This window comes from Parasteatoda tepidariorum, chromosome 9 (assembly GCF_982258835.1).
Source record: "Parasteatoda tepidariorum strain Cologne lab strain chromosome 9, Ptep-v5.0, whole genome shotgun sequence".
Classification (NCBI taxonomy): domain Eukaryota; kingdom Metazoa; phylum Arthropoda; class Arachnida; order Araneae; family Theridiidae; genus Parasteatoda; species Parasteatoda tepidariorum.
The window spans coordinates 69,300,512-69,324,829 of NC_141763.1; the positions used below are offsets into that span (position 1 = coordinate 69,300,512).

At 30.2% G+C, this 24,318-nt stretch overlaps 1 protein-coding gene and 1 long non-coding RNA gene across 12 annotated transcripts; both read right to left on the reverse strand.

Moving 5' to 3' along the window:
- Nucleotides 1–9,739: 9,739 nt before the first annotated feature.
- Nucleotides 9,740–12,345, reverse strand: LOC122269562 (uncharacterized). The gene is made up of 2 exons (XR_006225266.3): nt 12,192–12,345; nt 9,740–9,935 (listed from the first exon to the last, which is right to left on the reverse strand). It is a non-coding gene; the product is annotated as an uncharacterized LOC122269562 (long non-coding RNA).
- Nucleotides 12,346–13,940: 1,595 nt separating this feature from the next.
- LOC122269557 (uncharacterized) lies at nt 13,941–23,181 on the reverse strand. 11 transcript variants are annotated; one of them, XM_071186382.2, is made up of 3 exons: nt 22,978–23,181; nt 18,449–18,723; nt 13,941–15,526 (listed from the first exon to the last, which is right to left on the reverse strand). In XM_071186382.2, exons 2-3 carry the CDS (start codon nt 18,714–18,716, stop codon nt 14,493–14,495), a joined length of 1,302 nt encoding a protein of 433 aa, XP_071042483.2. In that variant the 5' UTR covers nt 18,717–18,723; nt 22,978–23,181; the 3' UTR covers nt 13,941–14,492. The 11 variants fall into 11 exon arrangements, with proteins under 11 accessions (XP_071042483.2, XP_071042479.2, XP_071042480.2 ...); XM_071186378.2 differs by having other exon boundaries at nt 18,449–18,743; nt 22,978–23,180; XM_071186379.2 differs by having other exon boundaries at nt 18,449–18,743; nt 22,668–23,034.
- Between the last annotated feature and the right edge of the window lie 1,137 nt (nt 23,182–24,318).

Below are 24,318 nucleotides of genomic sequence, written 5' to 3' on the forward strand. Positions count from 1 at the left end.
GGCTCGGTTACAGTTATTTAAGTTAAAATCTTTATTTAAAAAAAAAACATGGGTGGCCAATTGAAAGAGCATTCCTGCTCAAAATGACTCAAACAAAAAGCTGTAAACAATTGAGTATCTGATTGGTGCATTGTCTATAATACAGGGCCAATCTCACAGCATGCGATTCATGCGGCATTGATAATCATCAAAGAAGAATAACAATCAGGCTCTAAACTCGGTTAAATGCTAGGTAAGTAATGATAAACTCAGTTAAACGCTCTTTAATTGCAATAAAAATATATATTTTTTTCTATTTATAATTTTTTTTAGCTTTCTTGAGAGACAGCCAATCATCTTTGTGATCGCTATCGCAACACTGGAATGCGCCATCTGGGGAGAAGATCGGTTCCATGGCTTGAACCTGCCTCCCACCCTCTCCTCATCTTCTCAGTTTTATCAGAATGTACTACGATATTTTCCCTTTCCTTAATATTTTCCAAATTTAATAATCAAAAATTTTTTTTAAAATTGCCACGACGCTTTTTTTTTGGAACTATGTTCAACGTAGTTTTCAGTTCCCTATGATTTCCTAACATAAAAAGTTTCAATCTATTTGAAAATCAAAACGGAAACTGACGTACTTCTTTCTTTTGTGACACTCTACATCAGGGATGGGCAAACTACGGCCCGCGGGCCAACTGTGGCCCGCAGGAAGATTTTATCCGGCCCGCGGATTGAATTTTTATTTGTCGATCAGTGGCAAATGTAAACAATATACATCCACTTTCTTGTCGACTATGTTTAAAATTATTTTTGTTTTTCCTTTTTTAACAAAGTACTGATGACATTTTTACTTTCTCTATTTTTGTTCTACAAAACATAAATTAATGAAAATAATTAGCACAGACAGCTTCAATTGGTAAAATGTTGAAGGCAGAAGTTCTTTATAGAATAGCCGTAGATTGGCTCCATCTAGCATTTGTCTTTCTCGAGGAGCTGACTTATAGAATCTAATAAAGGTAAATTGTACTTCACATTTGGCAGACTGCGCATTTTACGCTCCAAAGAGCGGACAATCTAACAATCATCTGAAGCAGTTGTTTCTAAATATGCCAAAGTTTTACAAATCATTACCAAAAGCTAGTTTCCAAAATTTAATATTTCATGCCCAGAAAATCAGTACTATGTTTGCTTAATCTTATATATGTGAACAAGAGTTTTCAACTATGAACCTTAGAAAAAATCATTTCAGAAGTAGACTAACAGAAAAGCCTTGTTCCTTAAAATAAGCACATCTCACTTCGAACCTTAATATAAGGAACTTTAAAAAATGAAATCGCAATTTCCGTCATCTCACTAAATATTTAAATTAAAACTTGTATATCGCTTTTTTTTTTTAAATTTTGAAGTTTTTACTTGGCCCACCAAGCATTTTTTTCCTTGATTTTTGGCCCTCGACAAAAAAAGTTTGCCCATCCCTGCTCTACATACTAATGGCAAAAGCATGCGAAGTGTTGCCATAACTAGAGAGTTCTGCTCTACTCCTCCTAGAGCCTATTTTGATCGCCAAATAACGAAACGGTTTTCCTATTTTTGTAATTAACTCAATCCAATCAAAATAGCTTTGCCATTTAAGTATAGGAGAAAAATCTTATTTATAAAAGTTATGAAAATAACTTATTTCAATTAAGATTAAATTAAAATTAAAATAATCAGATGTTGTGTTACAAAAGAAATCCACGAAGATGTTTTTCAGATTTGCTTGGCGGCAATATGATTCCAGCTAACAGTTCATTGTCTCAATGAAATTATTTTTTATAATCACTCATTTTTATTTCATCCTTGTATATAATAACTTATCATCTCTATGAATATGACGAAATGCTCTACTTATTTCTAATTTAATCCAGAAATTAAATCTGGCATTTTACGTATCAGAGTAAAATCATATTTATGAAAGCTATAAAAATAACTTATTTTAATTAAAATTAAATTAAAATAATCAGACTTTGCTTTACACATGAAAGAAAACTATAAAAAAGTCTTTCAGATAGCTTAATGGTTATAGGATTCCAGCCAAATGTTCATTATCACAATGAAACTATTCTTTTAGAATCAATCATTTTTTTCATCATCATTGATAGACAGCCTATCATCTTAGTGAATGCTGTAAACCGCTATTCTTATTTTAGTAATTTTTCGCACAGTCCAGAAATCAAATTAACTCGCAATTTAAATATCGAAGTAAAATCATATTTATAAAAGTTATAATAGTAAACTATTTCATTACAACTTAAATTAAAGTCAATCAAATTTTGTACTACAAACAAAGGAAAACAGCGGAAATGTTTTTCAGATTTCTGTTAAATAATTGGATTCCATCTAAATGTTCATCATCGCAATGAATGTATATATTTTTTTTATAATCAATATCTTTTTTATCGTCCTCAATATATAGCCTATCTTCTTAGTGAATGTTGGAAACGTTCTTCTTATTTTTCCTCTTTTAAACACAACCCAGATATCAAAGTAACTTGCAATTTAAATACAAGGGTATAATCATATTTTGAAAGACTTTTTGAATAAAAATAATCGGAATTTATGTTACAAAGATCTAAAGCCACGAAAAAGTTTCAAGAACGGCCTAATTGAGCAATAACAGACGATTCTCGTCTTTTATTCTTCTACTCAGTGATTCTTAACATTTTCCAATTTATTGTGCCTTGCATGAAATTTAATGTTTTGAACAAAAATGATCTTCATTTAATTTAATTGAATTTATATTTTTATTTTTTTAACTACACAAATTCTGTTTTATTTATTTATTTATTTTATTGCAGAATGATATAAAAAATCAGTTATTAAGAGTATATTAATTTCTTTTTTTGAAAAATAATTTTACAAATTATGAATCTTAAAAAAATTTGAAAAAAAAAATTTATCTGTAAAACATTTGTAAAATTTGCGAATTTTATATTTTTCTGGCAGAGAGACAAATGTAGATTGTTATTAATTTTTATTAATAATTCTAAGTTATAAAAATCAAATAAAAAATGCAAATTAAATATAGTTGCTAAAGAAACTATGATCCTCATTGAAGTTCTGTTAAGACAAACTGATCAATTTAGGGTGCAGATATAGAGTGCAAACTAGTGACTAGACCAGCGATATCAAAGTTCACCATGACTTCCATTTTGTAGAGGGAATGACCTTTCTGCCTTTATATCTATGTCTCTAGAAAACGATTTCTTCATTAAAAATGGCAGACTTCCAACATATAGGGATGATGACTTTCTTTTGGCCAAACAGAAAGCGGAGTACACAGAAAATTCCTGCACTGAAAATTCTTGTTACTTCTTGTCTGAAAACATTTCTTTAGCTATTTCTGTGAAGAAAAACTGCATCTTCCACAATAATATTCCAAAAAACGTTTTTTACCGGAATAGTGCCGTAAGAAAACATGCATTATTAAAAACTGTCCAATTATTCTACAAATGTTTTTTATAGCGTAGAACTGATTGAACAATTCCTTCAAAAACGTATTGCTTGGAAATGGATGAAAAAAAAAAGACTTTGGTGGAGCTCAAAAAACAATGATTTTGGGGATTAGGAGAAATTAAAGCTCTGTAATAGAATTGGAAGTGCTCAAATAAATACTCTAATTAGAAGAGATAAAAAGTTTGGTCGAGAAAACTGTTGTCAAAAACCTATTAATTGGGCGTCCTTTCTTTCTTTCTTTCTTTTTTTTTAAGAAAAGAATACGAGACTTAAAAGTAAAAAAGAATAAAGTCTGTGAGCATGATAAAGTTAAGTCCGTAAAATCTGCTAAACTTTTCGGTGGGAGATATGAAGCTTCACTGCTAAGAAGCAGTCAATTAAAAATGAACTTAAATTTTGCCATCAAAAATTACTTTGGTAAAAACGAAACGGCTGTATGAACTATAATATACGACTAATACAAATTGTCACAAAATGTAAATATTGTACATAGTATATGTTCTTTTATTATTATTCTATATCATTTATTCTCATTCTCATTTATTCTATATTTCACATTTCGGATATATATTTTGGCTTTAATAAATATTTCAGAATTCTAATCCACTATCCACTATGAATCCATTATTACCAATGAATCAATTCATTGTATTCAATACATTATACTTGCATGAATTAAGACAATCTGTATCTTAATTGATGCAGTTGCATATAGCAAGGCTGAAATTTAATATATCAAGAAGAAAAGGAGCAGATATAGGTGGGAAAATTATCTCATTACAGCTTTGTTCTCATGTAGATTAAAATGTACAGTGTGCTACAGAATAAGGACCACCCTGAATAACTTTTGATCTAATGATCGAATCTTCACTTTCTAGGACTCAATCTTAATGGCTTGAGGGAAGGACTTAATATGTTTAATAAGTGCAGATGATATTTTAAGTTACGAAATCAGACAAAAAATGTATATTAATTGAATATAACATACCTTTTTTTTAACGGATTCAGATTTCTAACCCCCAAAATATCGGGGACGATCTGGGAAATATGGTCCCAATAGCTCCCAATAGCTTTGAGCGCGCTCCAAAGTTTGCACCCCTTAATGTTAATTTTACTTTTGCATGCTTCGCTTTATCTCGAAAACTTTTTTAGCCAATTGAAGATTTTTTGCACACAGTTATAAAATTCGTTTATCCAAAGATAATTCCATGCAAAAAAAAAGTAGTTTTCAGTAAATATTATTTTAATTATTTTATTTAATAATGGTAGAAAAAAATGTTGAATTGTAAGGTATACAAATTTTTGCTTCATTTCAAAGAATATAATTTTGCAATGGAAAAATATAAAATTTGAGCACAATCGGTCGAACAGTGTCTGAGAAATCAAATTTTAAATATGTGACTTTTTTGAAATCTAAATTTATTTAAATGTACAGCTTTAAATTGATATCTATCCAAAATAACTAACTGCATTATACTTTCCAATTAAGAAAAAAATATTCTACCAATAGCTATCTCTACTAATCTAATAAATCGAAACCTTCATTTCCGATCACTTTTGAAGGGTAAAGTGCTGCCAAATGATAGTCTATCATCAAATGTTTGCTAAAAAAATTTACAATTAAAACTAAAATCTAAAGGTCTGGTTTCTAAGGACAAGCGCCTTATCTGGGCGTCAGCGGGACGTCAACGTCCCGCTGACGCCAACAAAATACTGGTTTGTTAGCTCAAGGCCTGGTTTCTTAGAACTAGCGCCTTATCTGGGCGTCAGCGGAAAGTTGACGTAGAGCTGACGCCAAAGAAATACTTTTTTGTTAGCTCAGCGTGAGCAGTCGGTCCAACGCAGACATTATCTCTCATTGCGCATGCGTTTATAACGTGAACAAATATTTATTTTGAATTTGTATTGATTTTGTTATTGTCGACCAGTGTTTTAGAGAACAAATAATGACTTTGTCCAAGAAAAAACACATTATAGCTAGCTAAATGAAGAGTGCTATGTTTAATGAAGAAGCTATGTTTAATGTTAAAATCAAAATCTTGGCTGATTTCAATGTGCTGTTGGATGTTGTCCGCCATTGCTTCTGTGGTTAACGTCACGTTGTAATCCAACTGCAGTTGAGTTGGGCGGCAATTGAAGTTCAAGATGAGCGTTCGATGATATATGCTATCAAACTCACAAATGGACCAATCAGAGGTTAGCGCTGATTTCCAGCTGACGGCGTCATGTCCTAAGAAACCAGGCCTTTAGATTGGAAGAAACGTCTTCAGAATGCTTATTATGCTTATTACCACCCTTGATTATTATGTTTATTACCCTGTTTGTAAATTAAAGCAGTAAATTTTGAAAGCTCTTTTTCAAAATTTCATTGAAACAATGTCTTTTTATTTAGAGGTAAAAAAATAAAAAATAAAAAAAACTTTACGCAAAGTATACTGAATTTATCATTGCGGGTAAAAATATCAAAAAATAAAAATGAAAGAGAACAGCTAAACACATTTTTCATGCCTTATAAATTTTAATTAAAATTTTCATGTCAGGTGTAGTTGTCATTCGTTGGTGTAAATGTCAAGCTGACAAAAAAGAAAGAAAAAAAAAACAATATATATCGGTAATATAATCAATTAATTATTACAAATAAATCAGAATTAATTATTACAAATAAATCAAACATTTCTGCTTATACACTTCTTTTCTTCATATTGCCATTTTTCTTTACCTGAAAAAGAGAATTATAAATTACGTGACAAGGAAAATTGTGAAAAATGCAGTGGAATAAAATGTTTTATTAAAAACTTTTTTAAGCAAAAAAATAAGATTAATAGTAAGCCTTTTTTTTAAAATGTACTGTGCGCTATAATCTAATGATAGGATTTTCACGTTCTCTTTTCGACGGATCGGGTTTTCGGTTTCGGGTTCCTGATTTTCGACGTATTTGGACTTTTGACCCCCCCCCCCCCAAATATAGGGGGTAGCTTCAATCTGTTAAATATGATTCCAATGGTTTGGTAAGAGAGCTCCCGAATTTTCGACCCATAAATCTTAATTTTACTTTTTGTGTATTTCGCCATATCTCGAAAATTTTTTAAACGAATTGAAAAATTATTGCACACAATTATACAATTGGTTTATGCAAAGGTACCATGCAAAATATAACTTTTAGTATATATATTCATATTTTTTATTATTTCATTTAAAGATGGTCGGAATAATTTCGAATTTTAAGGTGATCAATTTTTTTTACATCGATTTTAAAGACAGTAATTTTACACGGCAAAATATAAAATTTAGGCGAAATCGATCAAATAGTTCTTGAGAAATAAAATTTTTCTTCACACTGTATTTTTTGTGTACTAAAAATGAAAAAAAACTACTTTTGAATAAATTAAAACAAAACTCATAAGACAGTAAAGTGGTGAAAAGCATTGTGAGAAGGAAATGTTAAAAAAAAGGGAGAGATTTACTTATTTAAAATTTTTCAAATGAGACAGAAATCGTAAAGAGATGACGAACATTGTGAGAATGTAAAGCGTCACTTAACAATTTTTGCTTTTACGACAAGATTTTTCATTTAAGAAATATTTTATCCTTTTTAGTATAACACAAAACCAACCGTCGATACCGGCCACAAAAAGACTAAATATAATAAAATGTCGATTAAAAAATTTTCTCTCAGTCGCAACCTAATCACCATTTTTTTTTGTCAAAAATGTACCCCATGTGCATTTTATTAATATTATTATTATTAATTAACAAAGAATTAATATGAATAAAAAATAAATATAAGTGTGTCTCTATATAACAGAAAAAACACAACAGTTTGTTTCTCATTGTCGGCGGATTCTTATTGGCCAAAAAATCTCATGGTTCTTTAATTAACTAAGGTAATCCAGATTTGTTTAGTTGCCATCAGCATAAAATTAAAAAAATATATATATATGAATTTATTTTTTACGCGTAAAATATCTTTTTAATTCTATTCTAACTATATTTACTTTTAATATTTATTTACAATCATTTCTTGATATTATTTTAAAATATCATTATGTTTATAATTTTGATTAATATTCCACATTTTTCTAAAACTATAAGTGGTGAACCTTTACTATTAAGAAATCTTATGATATTATCTTACTGCGCATCATTTTGTGATAAACATTCTGAAAACGATACTAACTTGTTACTGCTTTTCAATATATAAGCAGTTAATAAGTTATATTTGCTGTTGTAATAAGCTTTGTCTAAAATTTTGTCCAATGCAATTAGAATAATGAAAACAAAACTGCAACACATTATTAGGAACTAACTTTTCACATGGTTGCTAAATTAACTCTTTGGGGAAAAACATTCAAAGAATTATTATGATAACCAAAAATTAAAGAATTATAAGAATCTAGTATCGATATGAAGATCGAAGAATTTTGTAAAACGCTATTCAGTTGCCTACACCGCAACAAAAGTAACACCAAAGCAGTGTAACACCAAAAGATGGTGGTTATTGCTTAACACCAAAAAATGGTGGTTACTGCTTAACATCAAAATATGGTGGTTACTGCTTAACATCAAAGTGGTTCAACCAAGGACAGTTCCTAGCGTAGTGCTCTTTTACACTATTCGGTGTGAAGTAACTGCCACTACTTTTGGTAACAGTAACACAAATATTTTTAATTATAGTAAGTTAAGATACACGTGAGAGTCAGTTAAGTTGTTTTTACGAGACAATATGAGGTAAGAATCATTAATTTAGGTTGCATATTTTTACTAATTCTTAAAATAAAATTAGTTAGTAAATCAAACAATCCACGTAATACACAGAATAAAGTAGAAAATAATAATAAAGACGAAATCGAATTAGGCTCAAGAGAATAGAAGAGGATAGATAGAAACTATAACATTATACAAGTATTTAATGCAGTTTTCAGAGACTTAAGAACTAAAATGAAATATCCATATTACACAATTAAGAACATATTTTAATGGCTGATTTTTGTTTCAGTAAATGCGTAGCAGCTTTAAAAATAATAACAACACTTGCTTACTTGTATTTAAATGTGAGCGATTTGCAGACGATATTTAAAGCGAGCCAGCAGTGTTGTTTTCGGTAGCAAAAATATTGAGATTAGTTCTAATATTTTCTCATTTTATATGTTTAGATTTAAGTGACACCCTTTAAATTGCATATGAAAACTTAATTTGGTGTTAACTTAGGAAGAAAAAAAGTGTTCCCTTACTCAATATTTTGAACTATTTAACATCAAATTCAAAGAAATATTACACCATAGTTTTTGAAGTGTAGTAGCACCGGAACTAATATATTCTCCAGATGAATTGCTGTAATACCTCGTGAAATCAAATTAACTAGGTCCGTTGTCTATTTGTATTTCTTAAAATTTCGCTAATCCGAAATTCCGATTGTTATTCATATCTCAAACAATTTTGTTGTTGTTGTTGCTTTTAATGCCACTTGCCACACGGGTACAAGTGGCATGCTTGGTGAAATTTAAGCAATTTAAGGCAGCAACTTTAAGCAAATTTAAGACAGATTTAAGCAAATTTAAGGCAGAGTGTGCGTTTCTTGTTTTTTAGTGGCGCCATCTATGGCCAAAAATTTGACTTCTGCGACGCCATACGTCACACCCGTTTATAGGGTGGACCCATTCATACATCCATTCATTCATCCACAAATCGTAATTTTGACCTGAATCAGAGAATGATCGATCTCCAATCCAGTACCCCCAGAGGTGTTGAATTGTTATGGGAACATGGAGGACTTTCGCGACTCGACAGATTTAGCGCGCATCAGTCACTTTACTGCATGGAGAGCCTTCGGCCGACGGGGTTCGAATCCACGAACTCTCGGACATGGGCCCAGCTCCCTACCGACCAGGCTATCCCGGCCCCTTCAAACAATTTCTCTCGACATTATCAAAAGCAAAGTTATGTCACTCAATCGTGTTATATCGTGGTGCTACGATCATCCTTTTTTCAGTATGTGGTAAGAGACGTATCCGCATGTCCGACGTCGTATCAGAATCGACATTCTTGTTCATAAGATAAGCAAATTACATACACACACAGGGGTAATACTTTTTGTGATGTGTTATCAGGGTTCTAATTCACATGAATTATCAGACATTTGAAAGACAGCACGACCACGATGACATCGCTTGCATGTATCCAACTTCGAATATCAAATTAAATTTAATATAATAATAATAAAGATAACATAAAAAGAGAATCATGTATTTATTTTTTATTCTTACCTCAATTAAATCCGAAATGTCTGAATCTATTTCCTACTTGAAGAAGGGGAATGCTGCATAAGGGGCAGTGTATGCTGGGGCATAAGCAGGATAATAAGAATAATAAGGAGCAGTGTATGGATAACCGTAGTACATCAACGGCAGTGATGAAGCAATGGCGAGCAATACAGAGAGCAGAAAAAAGAGAGCAACCTAAAAAAATTGAACAAAACTTTAAAAATATTTAAAAATGATAAAAATAAAATTTATAATGATTTTACATTCCTTTTGCATAGTATTTCAAAACTATCTTATTGTTTAAACTGCCTTACTCCAATACTGCGTAAACTCTAAAGAACACTTACGCCTGCTAACTCTAGAATTTAAAAAATAACTTACTGAATGCATTGAGTATTTCTAACTTTTAATAATTTGATTCAATTTAAGTGCAGATTTAATCATTCATGTATTGGACGTATGCATAGAACTTTATTTATAGAATGACAGACGGGTGGGGCCAGTCACCCCGAAGGTATTTTGGTAGATACTCCATGACCGCTGGTAAGTTTGGGTATAAGGTGCCCATATAAGTTACCCTAGATTCGTTTAAAAAACAAGAGTATTTCACCATGTTGTTGTTTTTAATGCCACTTGCTCATCTGGCTTCATAAATATTTTTTGTCCAGGTAAAACCAGAAGTGATGACAAAGCGTAGCAGGTAGTACTTCAACCATTGTTTACATAGTGGGAGTTGCCTAGCCTGCTATAAGCAAATATTGTGGAACTGTCCATTTGAGTCAGCCTGATATTATATAACAGTTATATATAACCGTATGTTGCGCTGCTGCGGTAATAAGCTTAACTACTAATAAGATGATAATTTCATCGTGTTCTTAACTGTTTTTAATTAAATTTACAATAATCTTTATAATCGTTTTTTTTTGTTTCATTTAAATTCTTGGAAGTTTTTCTTTAGAGATGTCTTATTGTTAATGAAAACACAGTACATTTTTTCTTAGCACCTGAAGTAAATTACAATTAAAAAGAAAATAACAAGTAAATTACAAGAAATTTACAAAAATAAATTACATTTAAAAGAATATTTTGAATTCTCTCGAATTTTTATGTTCTTAATTTATTTTAATACATATTTATATGTTGACTTGCACTATTATTCTTTTTAAACTGATAGAAGAATAAACACCAAGACGTGTTATTGTATACAGTTACTACTTACTACATATATGCATTTCAATAACTTATCAAGAGAGATATTTTTGTTCCTCTGTTTACAGTAGAATTTATAATATGACGGAATTTAATAAACAGATATAAACAGGAGTGAATAAGTTCTCTAAAAATATACAGCATCAATTATCAAACGTAATGTATCAAAGTTCTATAATGTACCCTTCTTAAATGATATTAAATAAATTTTACAACAGCGTTAAATTTAATCATAAAGCACTGCGTTACGATTACCTATAAGAAACGCATTAAAACGAACTTTCAAAAACTTTGCACAGTTTTCATTCTATTGCTATTAATAATACGTTACTCCAAAAGTGCCTCACTTTTTTTAGTTTATTCTAAAACAAAAGTTAAAAACTGTACGTCAGAAAAAGATTAATAAAAGCAGAAATTTACAAAATTGCTTTCTCAAAAAGATCGTCTTCTAATTTCGCTTTAAAGTAATATTTTTTGAATAAAAATGAGGCATATGAAAGCAGCTTTGGTTTGCAAATTATTTAAAAGTAATGCATTGTAAGCAAGGGCAAATATTTTGAAAGACGGTCTACTATTTTCCCGTAAATTAATAGAAACGAAATAAAAGATCGGAATTAATTCACCGTATTAATATTTAAAGGAAACAAAGCACATAAAGACGTTTTTCTGTACACAAATGATTCAAAAGCAACAGGTTGAGATTTATGCAATAAATTTAAGTTAAAACGCAGATAGCTTTTCCATGCCTTAAGAGATAATACCTAAGTTTCAAATACCAGGTGTATTATCCTTTAGAATTTAATCTAAATGTAAGTTTGAAATTCACAAAGACGATATATTAGATTTTTTTATTAGATTTATCAACAAAAATTTAAAATAGAAAATTAGAAAACGATATCGAAAACACACCATTTCTGAAATTGTTTCTCAGCATAAAATCGTTTTCAAATTTTACTTTTAGAGTATTAGTTTTTAATGAAATGAGCTTGTAAATATAGTTTTTTATTTACAAATGTACTGCAAAATTGCCTTATTTTAAAGTTTCAACAATTTATAACGAGTAGGTAAATTTCCTCTTTTTTTATAGTAAGAGACAATACACACATATCGTATACCAAGTGTGTAATTAAGAGTTTAATCAAAATTTTAAGATTAAAATTCTGAAATTCTACGAATAATTTTTCTAGTTAAACAAGGATTTTAAAAATAACGAATTTTAGAATAAATAATAAAATGCTTTACCAAAGTCTTCATAGTGAAGATAAAGTTGAGCAGTACAGCTGATGAACACTGGATGAACGAAAAAACTAGTAGCACAATACCTGTTAAATTTTCCAGCTTTTTATACCATTTGACTCGACCTTGCCGCATCGAACAATGTTCTCAATTTTTTTTTACTGGTCTATTTTAATTTATTTGATGTAAGAACATTCTGAAGAAGGTATTCCGTCAAATTTTTATTCACCGTATTTCATTCAAATATATACAATCTTATGTAATATCAATGTCACCTATGATTTTTATGTTTAAAAAAATGATAAGATTTAACGTGACAGGAGTTTCTCGCTTTGAGTCTTCATAGTTGTCGTTTTGTCTGCAGTTTAAATCTTCACAGCATATGTATGATTTTTAAATTGTTGCCTATTGTTTCCGGGTCATCGAGACGCTGCTGATTTAATATTCCTTTTTTTTTCGAAAATTCCACAAAATCTAATTTTGGGCTTTTTCTTTTTAAAATCTATTTAAACCACCAAAAAGGCTCACATATCTATTTTATGTACTTTCATTAAGCTATAAAATTAGTGAAGTAATTAAGTATTCTCTTACTACAATTCAGTACTTATGCTACCGTTAAAGCTTAAAAGCCTTTTATATGCACATTGCATAGTTAATCTGCAGATTTACTAGGGTAATACGTTAAAGTGCAGAATCAAGAGTTCTCACTTTACCAAGGTAATGCTCGGATTAAAATTTTCCGGGTAGCCTAAGTTCAAAAGTTTGTTTCTATTATTCGATCCACTACATAGTCGATTCTTTGATTTTATTAATTGACTTGATTCCTTATGTATTGAAAAATTAATAAATCACATTTCAGTTTTCTTAATCACAATAATAAGCTGTTGGTTTTTTTTGTATTAGAGCTTATAAAGTGATTGGGGATTTATTCTATAAACTAAAGTATTGATTAGAGTATTTTTTTTTGGATTGCGACAAATTAATAACATTTGGTTAATTAAAAAAAACCCAGAAATGTTGCTGTTGTTCCATCAGCAGCAATTTTATTTCCCATTTAACGAGTATCTAGTACATAATGTATTTTATATATTATACATATATATATTATACATATTATACATATCACCCAAGTTAATAAGCGAAATTTGATTTCCACACTTTCTGATTGAACACTTAAACTCTTTAAATGTATTTGGCTACATATCATTTTGTAGTTTGCTGAAATCTAATATTAATTCAGTGAGTCGTAAATTTACATGCTAAATTTCCAAGTGTTTTAAAAGAAAGTTTGGAGATGCTATCAGAACTTTAAATCTCGTAAGGATTCCGTATTTAGGTAACAAGTTTGACAACTTCAGTGTTACTCTGTTTTATTGTGTGTTGTGTGCTAACATACAGGCACGCTTAACGAGTATAACAACTGAAGTCACTTTTCTGTTGTTGCTTATAACGTAGGTAAAACTTTTAAAGCCATATTGCTTTATGCTTGTTTTTCACTATTAAAGGCGTTAAGGAAGTGGTTAAGATTGTGCAATTACCGAATGAGGAATTTATTTTACCATTTAAAAGAATTAGAAGATTATTTTTTCATTTATAATCATCTTATAAAATTAGCCATTCTTCTCAAATTCATATTAGCATGTTGCCTTAATTTTTATTTTTTTTATCTTTAAAGTTTTTAAAAAAATTAAAAATAATAAGGAAATGCATTGCATAATGTATCTTTGCTCATGATAATAAAAGTTGAAACTGAAGTCAGTTAAAAAAATATCTACATGGAATTTATTGATCAAATACATAAAAACATTTATAAATACTTATCACATGAGGACAAATGACACAACTTATAAGTTAAAATGAGGAATCGAAAATTCAACATTAAAAACTAAAACAAAGTTGCTTTTAAGAAAAACTAGAAAATAGTTTAATCGAACACATTATACAGAATTAAATTATGCAAATGGTAAATGTGATAGCTTATTGGAATTGATTACAAGCTATTTTTTTTCTCTTCAGAAGAGATTGATACAATTTAAAATATGCTAAAAATTAATATGGTTAATTTACAAAAATAGCCAATCTTATTTACAAAATAGCCAATTTTGGAAAGCAGTATTCATCAACGTTTGAGAAAAGAATAAAAAATTTTAAATTCTAAATGGGTTAAAATAATTAGACTTTCCTAGAAGCATTTACCAACACATTCCAAAAGAGTCGATTTTGAAGGACCAGGATCACTAACACAAAAAGATAGCATAAAGAATTTTAAAATAAAATTGCTACTTAATTAATAGAAACATTTGACCATTAATCTAAAAAATAATCAGTTTCATAGGAAATATATGTAGGAGATCTATTACTTATTTTCAACCTGTTATTTAATTTCGGATATGGACTGTCACTTCTTTCGTTCGAATCTGTCCCTTTTTCTGGTCCTTTAAACAAAACCTCTTTGGATGAAAATAGTTCTTTAAAAAAGGGCTTTTTATTATCACGATCTTTAACATCGTCGGCTCTCATATTTTCTCGCTTGGGCTTGTTGAAATAACTGGCAACTCCTTGCTTCCACTTATTAAAGCTGGCAGACGATTTTAAACCTCTTTTAGTACTAATTACAGGCTCAGCAACAGATTCCCTCGCAACTTCCATAGATTGGGTGAAGTCATTCTTTGCACTTTGTTCGAAATGGGAACTAATTAATCGTAACTCTCTGTCGATTGCTTCTGTTGAAATGGACTTGCGTCTTTTATTGGTATTTGAGGGACCGAAATAATCTATGGCATTCCAAGCTGGCATAACAGGAATGTTCAAATCATTCAGATTATCCTCCAATTCCATCCGCCTACTATGTTTTCTTTGGCGAAAAGGAAATGAATAACTTCTAGATAAATCACTTTCAACTGTCAAGTCACTTTCAATTGATTCTTCCAAAGTTTCCAACTTTGGAGAAGTAGCCTCTTTTCTTTCTTCTATGAAGTGGCTTGGACTTTTCAGATTCGACTGAGATTTTGAACCCTTTTGATCCTGATAGGCTCTCCAATTTCGAGTTTTGAAACATCGAACATTCTCATTTGAGTCGAAACGTTCTTCAAAGTTGTTTCCCCGTTGATTGAAGCCATAACTCTTTGTTGATTCCGATCGTCTAGCACTTGCTTTAGAGAAAATGGGTGCTTTCTTAAAAATATCGGACACATTCGTTTGGGTATTTGCGTCGCTTGACGAAACAGCATTAAGTGTTTCTTTGTTCTTAGTGAGAAGACGAGCTCTAGGAATGGTAGGGCTTATGACTTTCGATTGTTTGGGAGATTTCGAGACTTCGCTTGAAGCGGCTTCTTGTAATCCTGAAACAAAGTATATAAATATTAAGTGTTTGTCAGTAAATTTTTTAAGAGGACTTTTGCTTTACTTCCCGTAGCGATTACAATGCGAAAATTCACGTTATCTACCGATGGTACACGCTTAATCTTGATACCACTTGTATCTAGTCTGCTATTAAAATCTATAGGTTCGTAAGATTTTTTTGGAAAACCTCCAGCTTTAAAGAACGAAAAGTTTTCAACGCCCTCAGAAAAAAATGCTTTCTCTTTCTATTTTCCAGTTAATATCCTTTTTTTAAAAGCTCCTTAACATTTAACCTAACGTTTGCGACTTCTTTTATTTTGGACACATCAATAAATGATAAATACGGGTTTAAAAAACGTATCAATTTTCTTAACCCTTTGAAGCGGAATTTTTATTAGATATATTTTTCATACTTTTTCGATTAATTTGTATTAAATTAGGTCATAATAAGAGAAAAATACTATATATAGCATTTTAATAATTTATGGTGGGCCGGGAGAGCCTGATTAGTAGGTCATTGGACGCATGTCCAAGAGCTTGTGAGTTCGATCACTGCCAGTCGAAGACTCCTCGTGGAGTAAATGGTGGCTGGTGCACGTTTAATCTGCCGGGTCACAAAATCCTCCGCGTTTCCATAACAAATTATACCTCTAGGGGTGCTGAATTGGAGATTGATCATTCTCTGCTTCAGGTCAAAATTACGATCTATGAATGAATAGTTATACGATTGGGTTCACTTTACAAACGGCTGAGAAGTGCGTGTGTGTGGTTAAAGTCATATTCTTGTCCACAGATGGTGCCACTGAAAAATAAGAAATGCCCCCTCTGTCTCAATTTCGATTAGTTTCATCAAGCAGGCTTAATGGTATAGACAAGTGGCATTAGAAACAATTTATGGATATAAAATACAGCAGGGGTTCTGCGTTAATGGCAAAATCTTCCAAACTCGACTCCCTTCCGTACAATAATTTTTCAAATTCGCACTTATTTCTAAGAGTAACAGTTATTCCTCATTGAAATTTCTTTAATTGTCAAAATCAATTATTGATCACTTTTTGAGTATCAATTAAAAAAATGTTTTTATCAAAAAAAAACTACTTTGTTTGAATTTAATATTTTAGTGCCAATATAGTTCCAATAATCCGATTTTTTTAGAAACCACTGGACTGTTTTTTATGATTGCGAAATGCAAAAATATTTTTTTTCTTGTAGTTAGAGCGTCAGAAGAAAATATGTAAAAATTGACACCGGTGTCAAATTAGCAAAGGGATAAAAACGTTCAGAATAAAAAGCTCATTAGCGATTTTCGATTAAGTACACTAATGCTAGATAGATACTATGCCGTTAATTTACTAAAATTTGTTGTACACCAATATTTTCATAACTATTTGTTAGTAATTTTTATTAATGTAACTCATACTTTAGTGTTTGAATAAATATAAACCGTATATCACCTTGCATTTCAAGCAATCCATTTTATATTATTCTAAATACTAAAAAACATGTTTTATTGAGACCTATGAGAAAAGTGAAATGATTTGTGTAATCAGTCCTGCAATAGGGTTCTACACTGCATCCAGGACTGAGTCTGCGTTGTTCAAAATCAATCCTGACTGTTATATTTTATTAGCTAACTAAGGCAAATCTGAAGCAAGAAAAAATTGAGCTAGGAAAGTCTATACGACTTAAATTTCCCGGAAAGTAAATTTGATGGCAATTTTTTTTAAAAATGAGTCTTTAATTAAATCAAAGAGCATAAGCTGTTTGTAGCGAGTTTAAACGCAGGCAGAAGTGCTCAGACTGAATTTTTATGAGAATTTCATAATGCTTTTTAAATTTACATAGGATTAAATGTATCCTACAGAATTTTCAGAATTCAAAGACAAACAATTTCAAAACATGCTTTTTTGTTCTGTGACGTTTTCTAACGAATCTACGACTCGTTAAAGTTTTGCACTCAAGGATTTCTCCACCTATGCGATATATCTTAAAAAATTTTGTGCAGTGCATATAGCAGGTCATTGTGCATGGAAGTTAGTTTCAATTATACCCAAAAGAATTTTTTCTAGAAGCATCGATTTAAAAGTTGACTTATCGCAACGTAATTTATATAGATTATCCCACATATAATGCTACAAACTTTAAAGAGAGATAGAGCACATCATAAGGACGGAGAATTGTTGACCGATGATCAAAAATCAGATCAACCTATGACCAGATCGGTCAATCAATGACCAGAAATGTCATTGTATGTCTTTATGGGCGCTTTTTCATCATGAACTGTTTCCTCGCGTGTCTTTGAACTGGTACTTCAATTTCTGATAATTTAATAAAAAAAATTAAATTACCACGAAGTTAAGATATTTTAAATAAATAAAACTACCGATTTAAAGGTACTGAATCAATATGTTCGTAATAGGAAAGCGCCTCGAGTGATGCTCCATTTTTGGTCATAGGGTTACTATGTGATTTTCCATGCTTTTGATGTGTATTACTTACCTCCTTTTAAAGTTTGTATTATTATTTAAGATGAGCCGCGATATCTCAGGGGATAGAGCGTTCGCCTTCCAATGAAGTCACCGAGTTCGAATCCCAGCGATGGCAGGTCGGATGCTCTATCCCCAGAGTCCCCACGACTCTAAGATTTGAACTTTAACGATACGGAAGCATCACATTAGATAGCACTAACCTAGCATGTGCACATAACCTATATAAATTGTGGTAAACTTCTAATTTTGCACTTTAACGGTATTGAATCGAATGTAGAGTTCAATGGCACAATGTCCAACCTCACTTTAACGGAGAAAGTCAGTTAATCTACAAATTAGAAAGGTAATGCGTATATTAACGGTTTTCGAGCCTTAGCTGTAACACATGCATGTCTTGCGGAACCTCCTAGCCAGAGATGGTAAATGAGTTACCTTTATTATCCGAGTTATGCTCTTGGTTGATGGGAATTTCATTCTGAGCATCGTCTGCCACACTGTACCAGGTAGGAAGAGGCAGCAGTTCCGTGCAGCAGAAGACAATTAACAGTTGGTAACAGAAGATTGGAATCAAAGCTAAGAATAAGATTCTCTTATCTAGTAGTACTTCGTTGTAACTTATTGCAAAGACGAATAGGAGTAGGAATATAAGTATGATGAACTGGTAAACCAAGTGTATCCTTGCGATTCTTGGAACAGACATTTCAATCCTATCGAATGAGAATTTTATCTGAAATAAACATGATTTATAAGAAATTTTGGAACATGATGAAAGTTAACATGGTGCTAAATTAAACGATTTAACTTTTTCCTAAACTTGCTTAGACCATACTAAAGTTGACCCTTTGACGAAGATGGGACATCGGCGTCCCTTTTATATATATATTCTAACGTTCTAATTACAAGCAAAATATATTCCGGTATTTTTTAATTATAAAAAAACAGTATTAGTTATTTAAAATATTTGTTAGGATATGGGAATTATATTTGTAATAAAATATAAAATCTGAAAAAAAGTATTTTGAAATTTTTTTTCTTTTCCTTCTTTATTGAAATATTTATCAATAATAGATTTCGTAAATTAGAAAAATTTCAATGATGAATAACTGGTTTCTGGTTGAATAACTGGTTGTTTGGAAGTGAGCCGTATTTGGAAGATTGTACCTTTAACGCAGTAAAAGATAACGTTGTTTCATATTGTATTTCATAACTATAAATTATTAAAATGCTAAATATAATATTTTCCACTTGTTTTGACTCCCCCCAAAAATAGTGAAAGCTTTTTCACATTTTTCATATCTTAAAGCTTCGGTAAGTACCTAATAATAAATTTTTTTTATTGAAACGGTAGGAAGAGTGGCAGTACTTCATTTACTTCGCTGTACAATGGGCTATTGGCGACAGTTTAGGAAAGATTCCCTAGCATGATCTGAAATCATGCCATCACAATTTTGACCCTCTGCCGAGAGGATGGCTCCACCTTTGGTAGCCTGATGACCTGCGCACGAAGTCGAGAAGATCAGTTTAACGAGAACCAAAACTACACACCCTTTGTCCCTTCGCACGCTGATTAAAGTAGTCACCCACCTGCTCACTGACCTCAGTCAGTGATGCTTGACTTCTTCGCTGGAAATCGAGTCTTACGATCAAATCATCAAAATTGTGATGGCATGTCTTCGGATCATCCTCCGGGATGTTTCCCAGACCGTCACCAATAGCCCATTGTGCAGCTCTAGTGCGACGTAAATTAACATCAACAACAACAACTTACGATCAAATCATTGCGAGATCAATATGAAAAAACTAATATTTTAAATTATAAAAAAAAAAACAAAGCAAGCGAGGGTTTGTTTTTATAAGTGTTTGTGGATAAGTTTATTTTTTCAATAATTTTTTTTAAGTTAAACAAAATATTTCGAATTTAAAAATTTCAATTAATGGGTGCAAACTATCTTAAGATAATTTTCGCACTAAGGAAAAAAAGCAAGGTATTTGTTTTCCTCTGTACCATAAAAATTTAAAAATATAACTGTTCGTTCCATGCAATATGCAGAATTAATATTCAGAATATCAATATTATACAGAATTAATATTATACAGAATTCTCATTATACAGAAAAGTCACATATGGTCAGCTATAAACAAAGAGCATCCAGATATCTTTGGCTGCCATCAGTATTAAATAAGTAAAATTTATGATGTATTATTTAACTCTGTTTTATTTAACGGTACTTAACAGCGATATTTACTTATCATAACTTCTTAATATTATCCTCTATCTTTATTATAAATTTGAATTCAATTATTATTCCAATTTAAAGGCATTAAAGTAAAATTGTCGATTTTATTATCAAGTAATCGTATATAGTACCATGTTATGCAACATTTTGTGATAATGATATTTAGTTACCGTTTTACAATTATGAAACTTGAACTAAGTTATATTTAATTTTTAAAAAGTTACACATTTTCTTTTTGATGAGATATCTTACTTTTTCAATAAACTATGAACAATTTCAGCAATTCGACTTTTTTTTATAAAAAAATTTTACCCGCGTATGAAATTAGAGTAATAAATATATACTATTTAAAACTCTAAAATAATATTATGAATTAACTTTTTGTACTACTTCTAAAAAATTTCTTGGCAGGAAAAAATTAGAGTTTTTATGGCAACAAAAAACTAAATTAGAGTTTAAAAACGAAGTTACATAATAAATAAGCAAATTGCACGTGGTTAAATTTTACCCTAATCGAATTGGAAGTTAAATTTGTCGAATCTAATCTGTTTTCATACAGTAAAAAGTTTTGAGATAGTTTAATTAGATGAGGTTTAATTTTGGTGTAACAATCATCAAGAATGAAAAGGAAAAAAATTGGCAAAGCAATAGTAAATAAAATGTACATTTGCAATTAACATTTGTAAATAAAATGAGCAAGGCTCGGATCCCCTAGTAAGCAATAATTACGAATCAACCGAGTTGTTAATGAACAACTCTAAATCGAGAATTATTTTTAAATGTGGAGATATTACTTCATGTATATATTTCTGAAAAGACTTTTACTTTGTTGTTTAGTTAAATCAAAATTTTCAGTCACAATTTATGGAAAGTGCACATTTTATTTGATTTAATGTTATTGCTCATTATTTCATATAATTAATATGCAATTTGATTATAATTTAATTCCAGAAAAAATTCGAAAAACAATATTTAATAAACTATATTTAAAAGCAATATTTAATAAACTATATTTAAAAACAATATTTAATAAACTATATTTAAAAACAATATTTAATAAACTATATTTAAAAACAATATTTAATAAACTATATTTAAAAAACAATATTTAATAAACTATATTTAAAAACAATATTTAATAAACTATATTTAAAAACAATATTTAATAAACTATATTTAAAAACAATATTTAATAAACTATATTTAAAAACAATATTTAATAAACTATATTTAAAAACAATATTTAATAAACTATATTTAAAAAACAATATTTAATAAACTATATTTAAAAAACAATGTTTAATAAACTATATTTAAAAAACAATGTTTAATAAACTATATTTAAAAAACAATATTTAATAAACTATATTTAAAAACAATATTTAATAAACTATATTTAAAAACAATATTTAATAAACTATATTTAAAAACAATATTTAATAAACTATATTTAAAAACAATATTTAATAAACTATATTTAAAAACAATATTTAATAAACTATATTTAAAAACAATATTTAATAAACTATATTTAAAAACAATATTTAATAAACTATATTTAAAAACAATATTTAATAAACTATATTTAAAAACAATATTTAATAAACTATATTTAAAAACAATATTTAATAAACTATATTCAAAAACAATATTAAATAAACTATATTTAAAAACAATATTTAATAAACTATATTTAAAAACAATATTTAATAAACTATATTTAAAAACAATATTTAATAAACTATATTTAAAAACAATATTTAATAAACTATATTTAAAAACAATATTTAAAAAACTATATTTAAAAACAATATTTAATAAACTATATTTAAAAACAATATTTAATAAACTATATTTAAAAACAATATTTAAAAAACTATATTTAAAAACAATATTTAATAAACTATATTTAAAAACAATATTTAATAAACTATATTTAAAAACAATATTTAATAAACTATATTTAAAAACAATATTTAATAAACTATAAAGTAATGGCTAAAATAAATAATTACATCTTATCCACAGAGTAGAATGGCCAACCCCACTTATTGTTCAGCTCTGCATTTTCGTAATTTTGAATCAACACAGAGAATCATTTGAATTGTGAACCTGAATTTCCGTTAAATTTAGAGGAAAACCACGAAAACACTTATGATTTGAAGGTCCACTCCTCTGAAAGGATGCACTACTAATCGTATTTTCACAGAGTACATTTAAAATGTGTCAGAGGGTTAAAAGATAAAGTTTTAAAATTTTTTTCAAGTTAAAAACTTGGTATCATAAAAAAAAAATCTCAATTCTGCCTCTGATAGCTCTGAATTGCGATAATAATGTTAAAGAATATTAGACACTACAAAATATATAGAATAATACAAAGTAATAAAAAAAGTTGAAACATGAAACAAAGTTACCCAATGCTTGCTAGAACAAACCAATTAAAAGTTTTTTTTTTCCACCTGTGGTATTTTGAAAATGATAATGCGTTTTAGTTCAGTTGAAAGCTAATATTTTTATAAGTTTTCAGTTACTTACATCCGCTAGGTCTTTTCTTACAACAATTTAGTTAACTTTTGTTACATAAACGAGTTTAAAGGCAGGTTAAAATGCTTAATACAAATTACTACTCACAAGCCCTTGCTAATTTAAAGAACAGATAATATAAATTAAAGCAGGACATCACAAATATACATTCAGGATTTTGGCAAGATTAGAATCCGGTACCTCTACGCTACAGAGAGCGTTTGATGGATGGGCAGACCGCTCAGCCGGGTTGGTTTCAGCACTATGTAGAAAAAGTACAACACAAATACACAATCAAGTTTACGGCAGGATTCGAATCAGCTACTTCTACAATTCAGAACGTTCGGAGGAAAGTTCAATACCAACTTGATCAATATCCTTCAGCACACGTCCCGCAGTGGACTGATCGTTAAGACACGGTTCCCTGCAGATCACCGAAGTCAAGCATCACTGGCTACTGTCAGTGTGCGGGTGGGTGATCACTTGGATCAGTCTGCGTAGGGACCGAGGGTGTGCGGTATTGGTCCTCGTTAAACTGTGCTACCGTAAAGTGCTCGACTTCGCACGCAGGTCGTCGGGCTACCGAAGCGGGGGTGCCATCCCCTCCGCAGAGGATCAAAATTGTGATGGCATTCTTCCGGGATGTTTCCCAGACCGTCGCCAATAGCCCATTGTGCAGCTCTAGTGTGACCTAAATTAACAACAACAACAACGTCTTTTGTTTATTGCTTTATTGAAATTACATTTATTTGCAGGCTTCTTTGCTCAATTTAGGCTTATAAACCTTTGTCAAGTAGAAAGACATATAGAACAATTTAGAGAAGGACATCGCGAAGAATGCATCCGGCGGGATTCGAACCCGCCACCTCCACACTTCACACTGCGTTTGGCGGGCGATACCGCTCGGCAAGGGAGGCCCCTATCTTTTGTTAGAACAACGGCAAGCAAGTTCTGCATTTAAAGAAAAAGTAGTTTAAGAGTAAGAATTTAAGGAGTCAGGGGAGCTTTCATTAAACAAACGTTGTAAAGCACAGAAGTTGTGGGCTGGAATCCTGACCAAACAGCTGGAATCTTCCCGCAGTTTTTATTTAATTTGTGCATATGTTTTTTTATTTGACAGGAATTAATAAGCTATTCTTAGTATTACGCAAACAAACATGCATTGACAAACTGCAAACCTATGTGATTGATTTAAAAAAAGCAAGGAGAATCAGAAGAATGTTGAGTAAGAAGTTGTTTAGCAAGTAAAAAGTTGTTTTGAAAATCGTTCAGTGGATTGGAAGAACTTGGCTAAAGATCGTAATCCGGAGCGGAAGTCTTAAGACAGTTAAAAAATGTCGCTAAAGGCAGGTGGGAACTTAGATAAAGTCTACTATTGTCAAAGTTCATTGACCCAACTTATACACTAAAGCGAATAAGCTCTCTCTTCCCAATGAGGTGTCCCAAGTTCAAATTCCAGAGATGACTGGTTGTGCAAAATTTGAGTTTCTTGCTACTTCAAAGATTATTTTAAGTTTACAATGAGCTGCACAATGGGCTATT

What these genes read in the sequence shown, in the direction of transcription:
- LOC122269557 (XM_071186384.2), bottom strand. An exon ending in GCATAACTCGGATAATAAAG is followed by an intron (nt 15,527 to 18,448) that starts GTAACTCATTTA and finishes ACTTTGTTTCAG; the next exon opens with GATTACAAGAAGCCGCTTCA.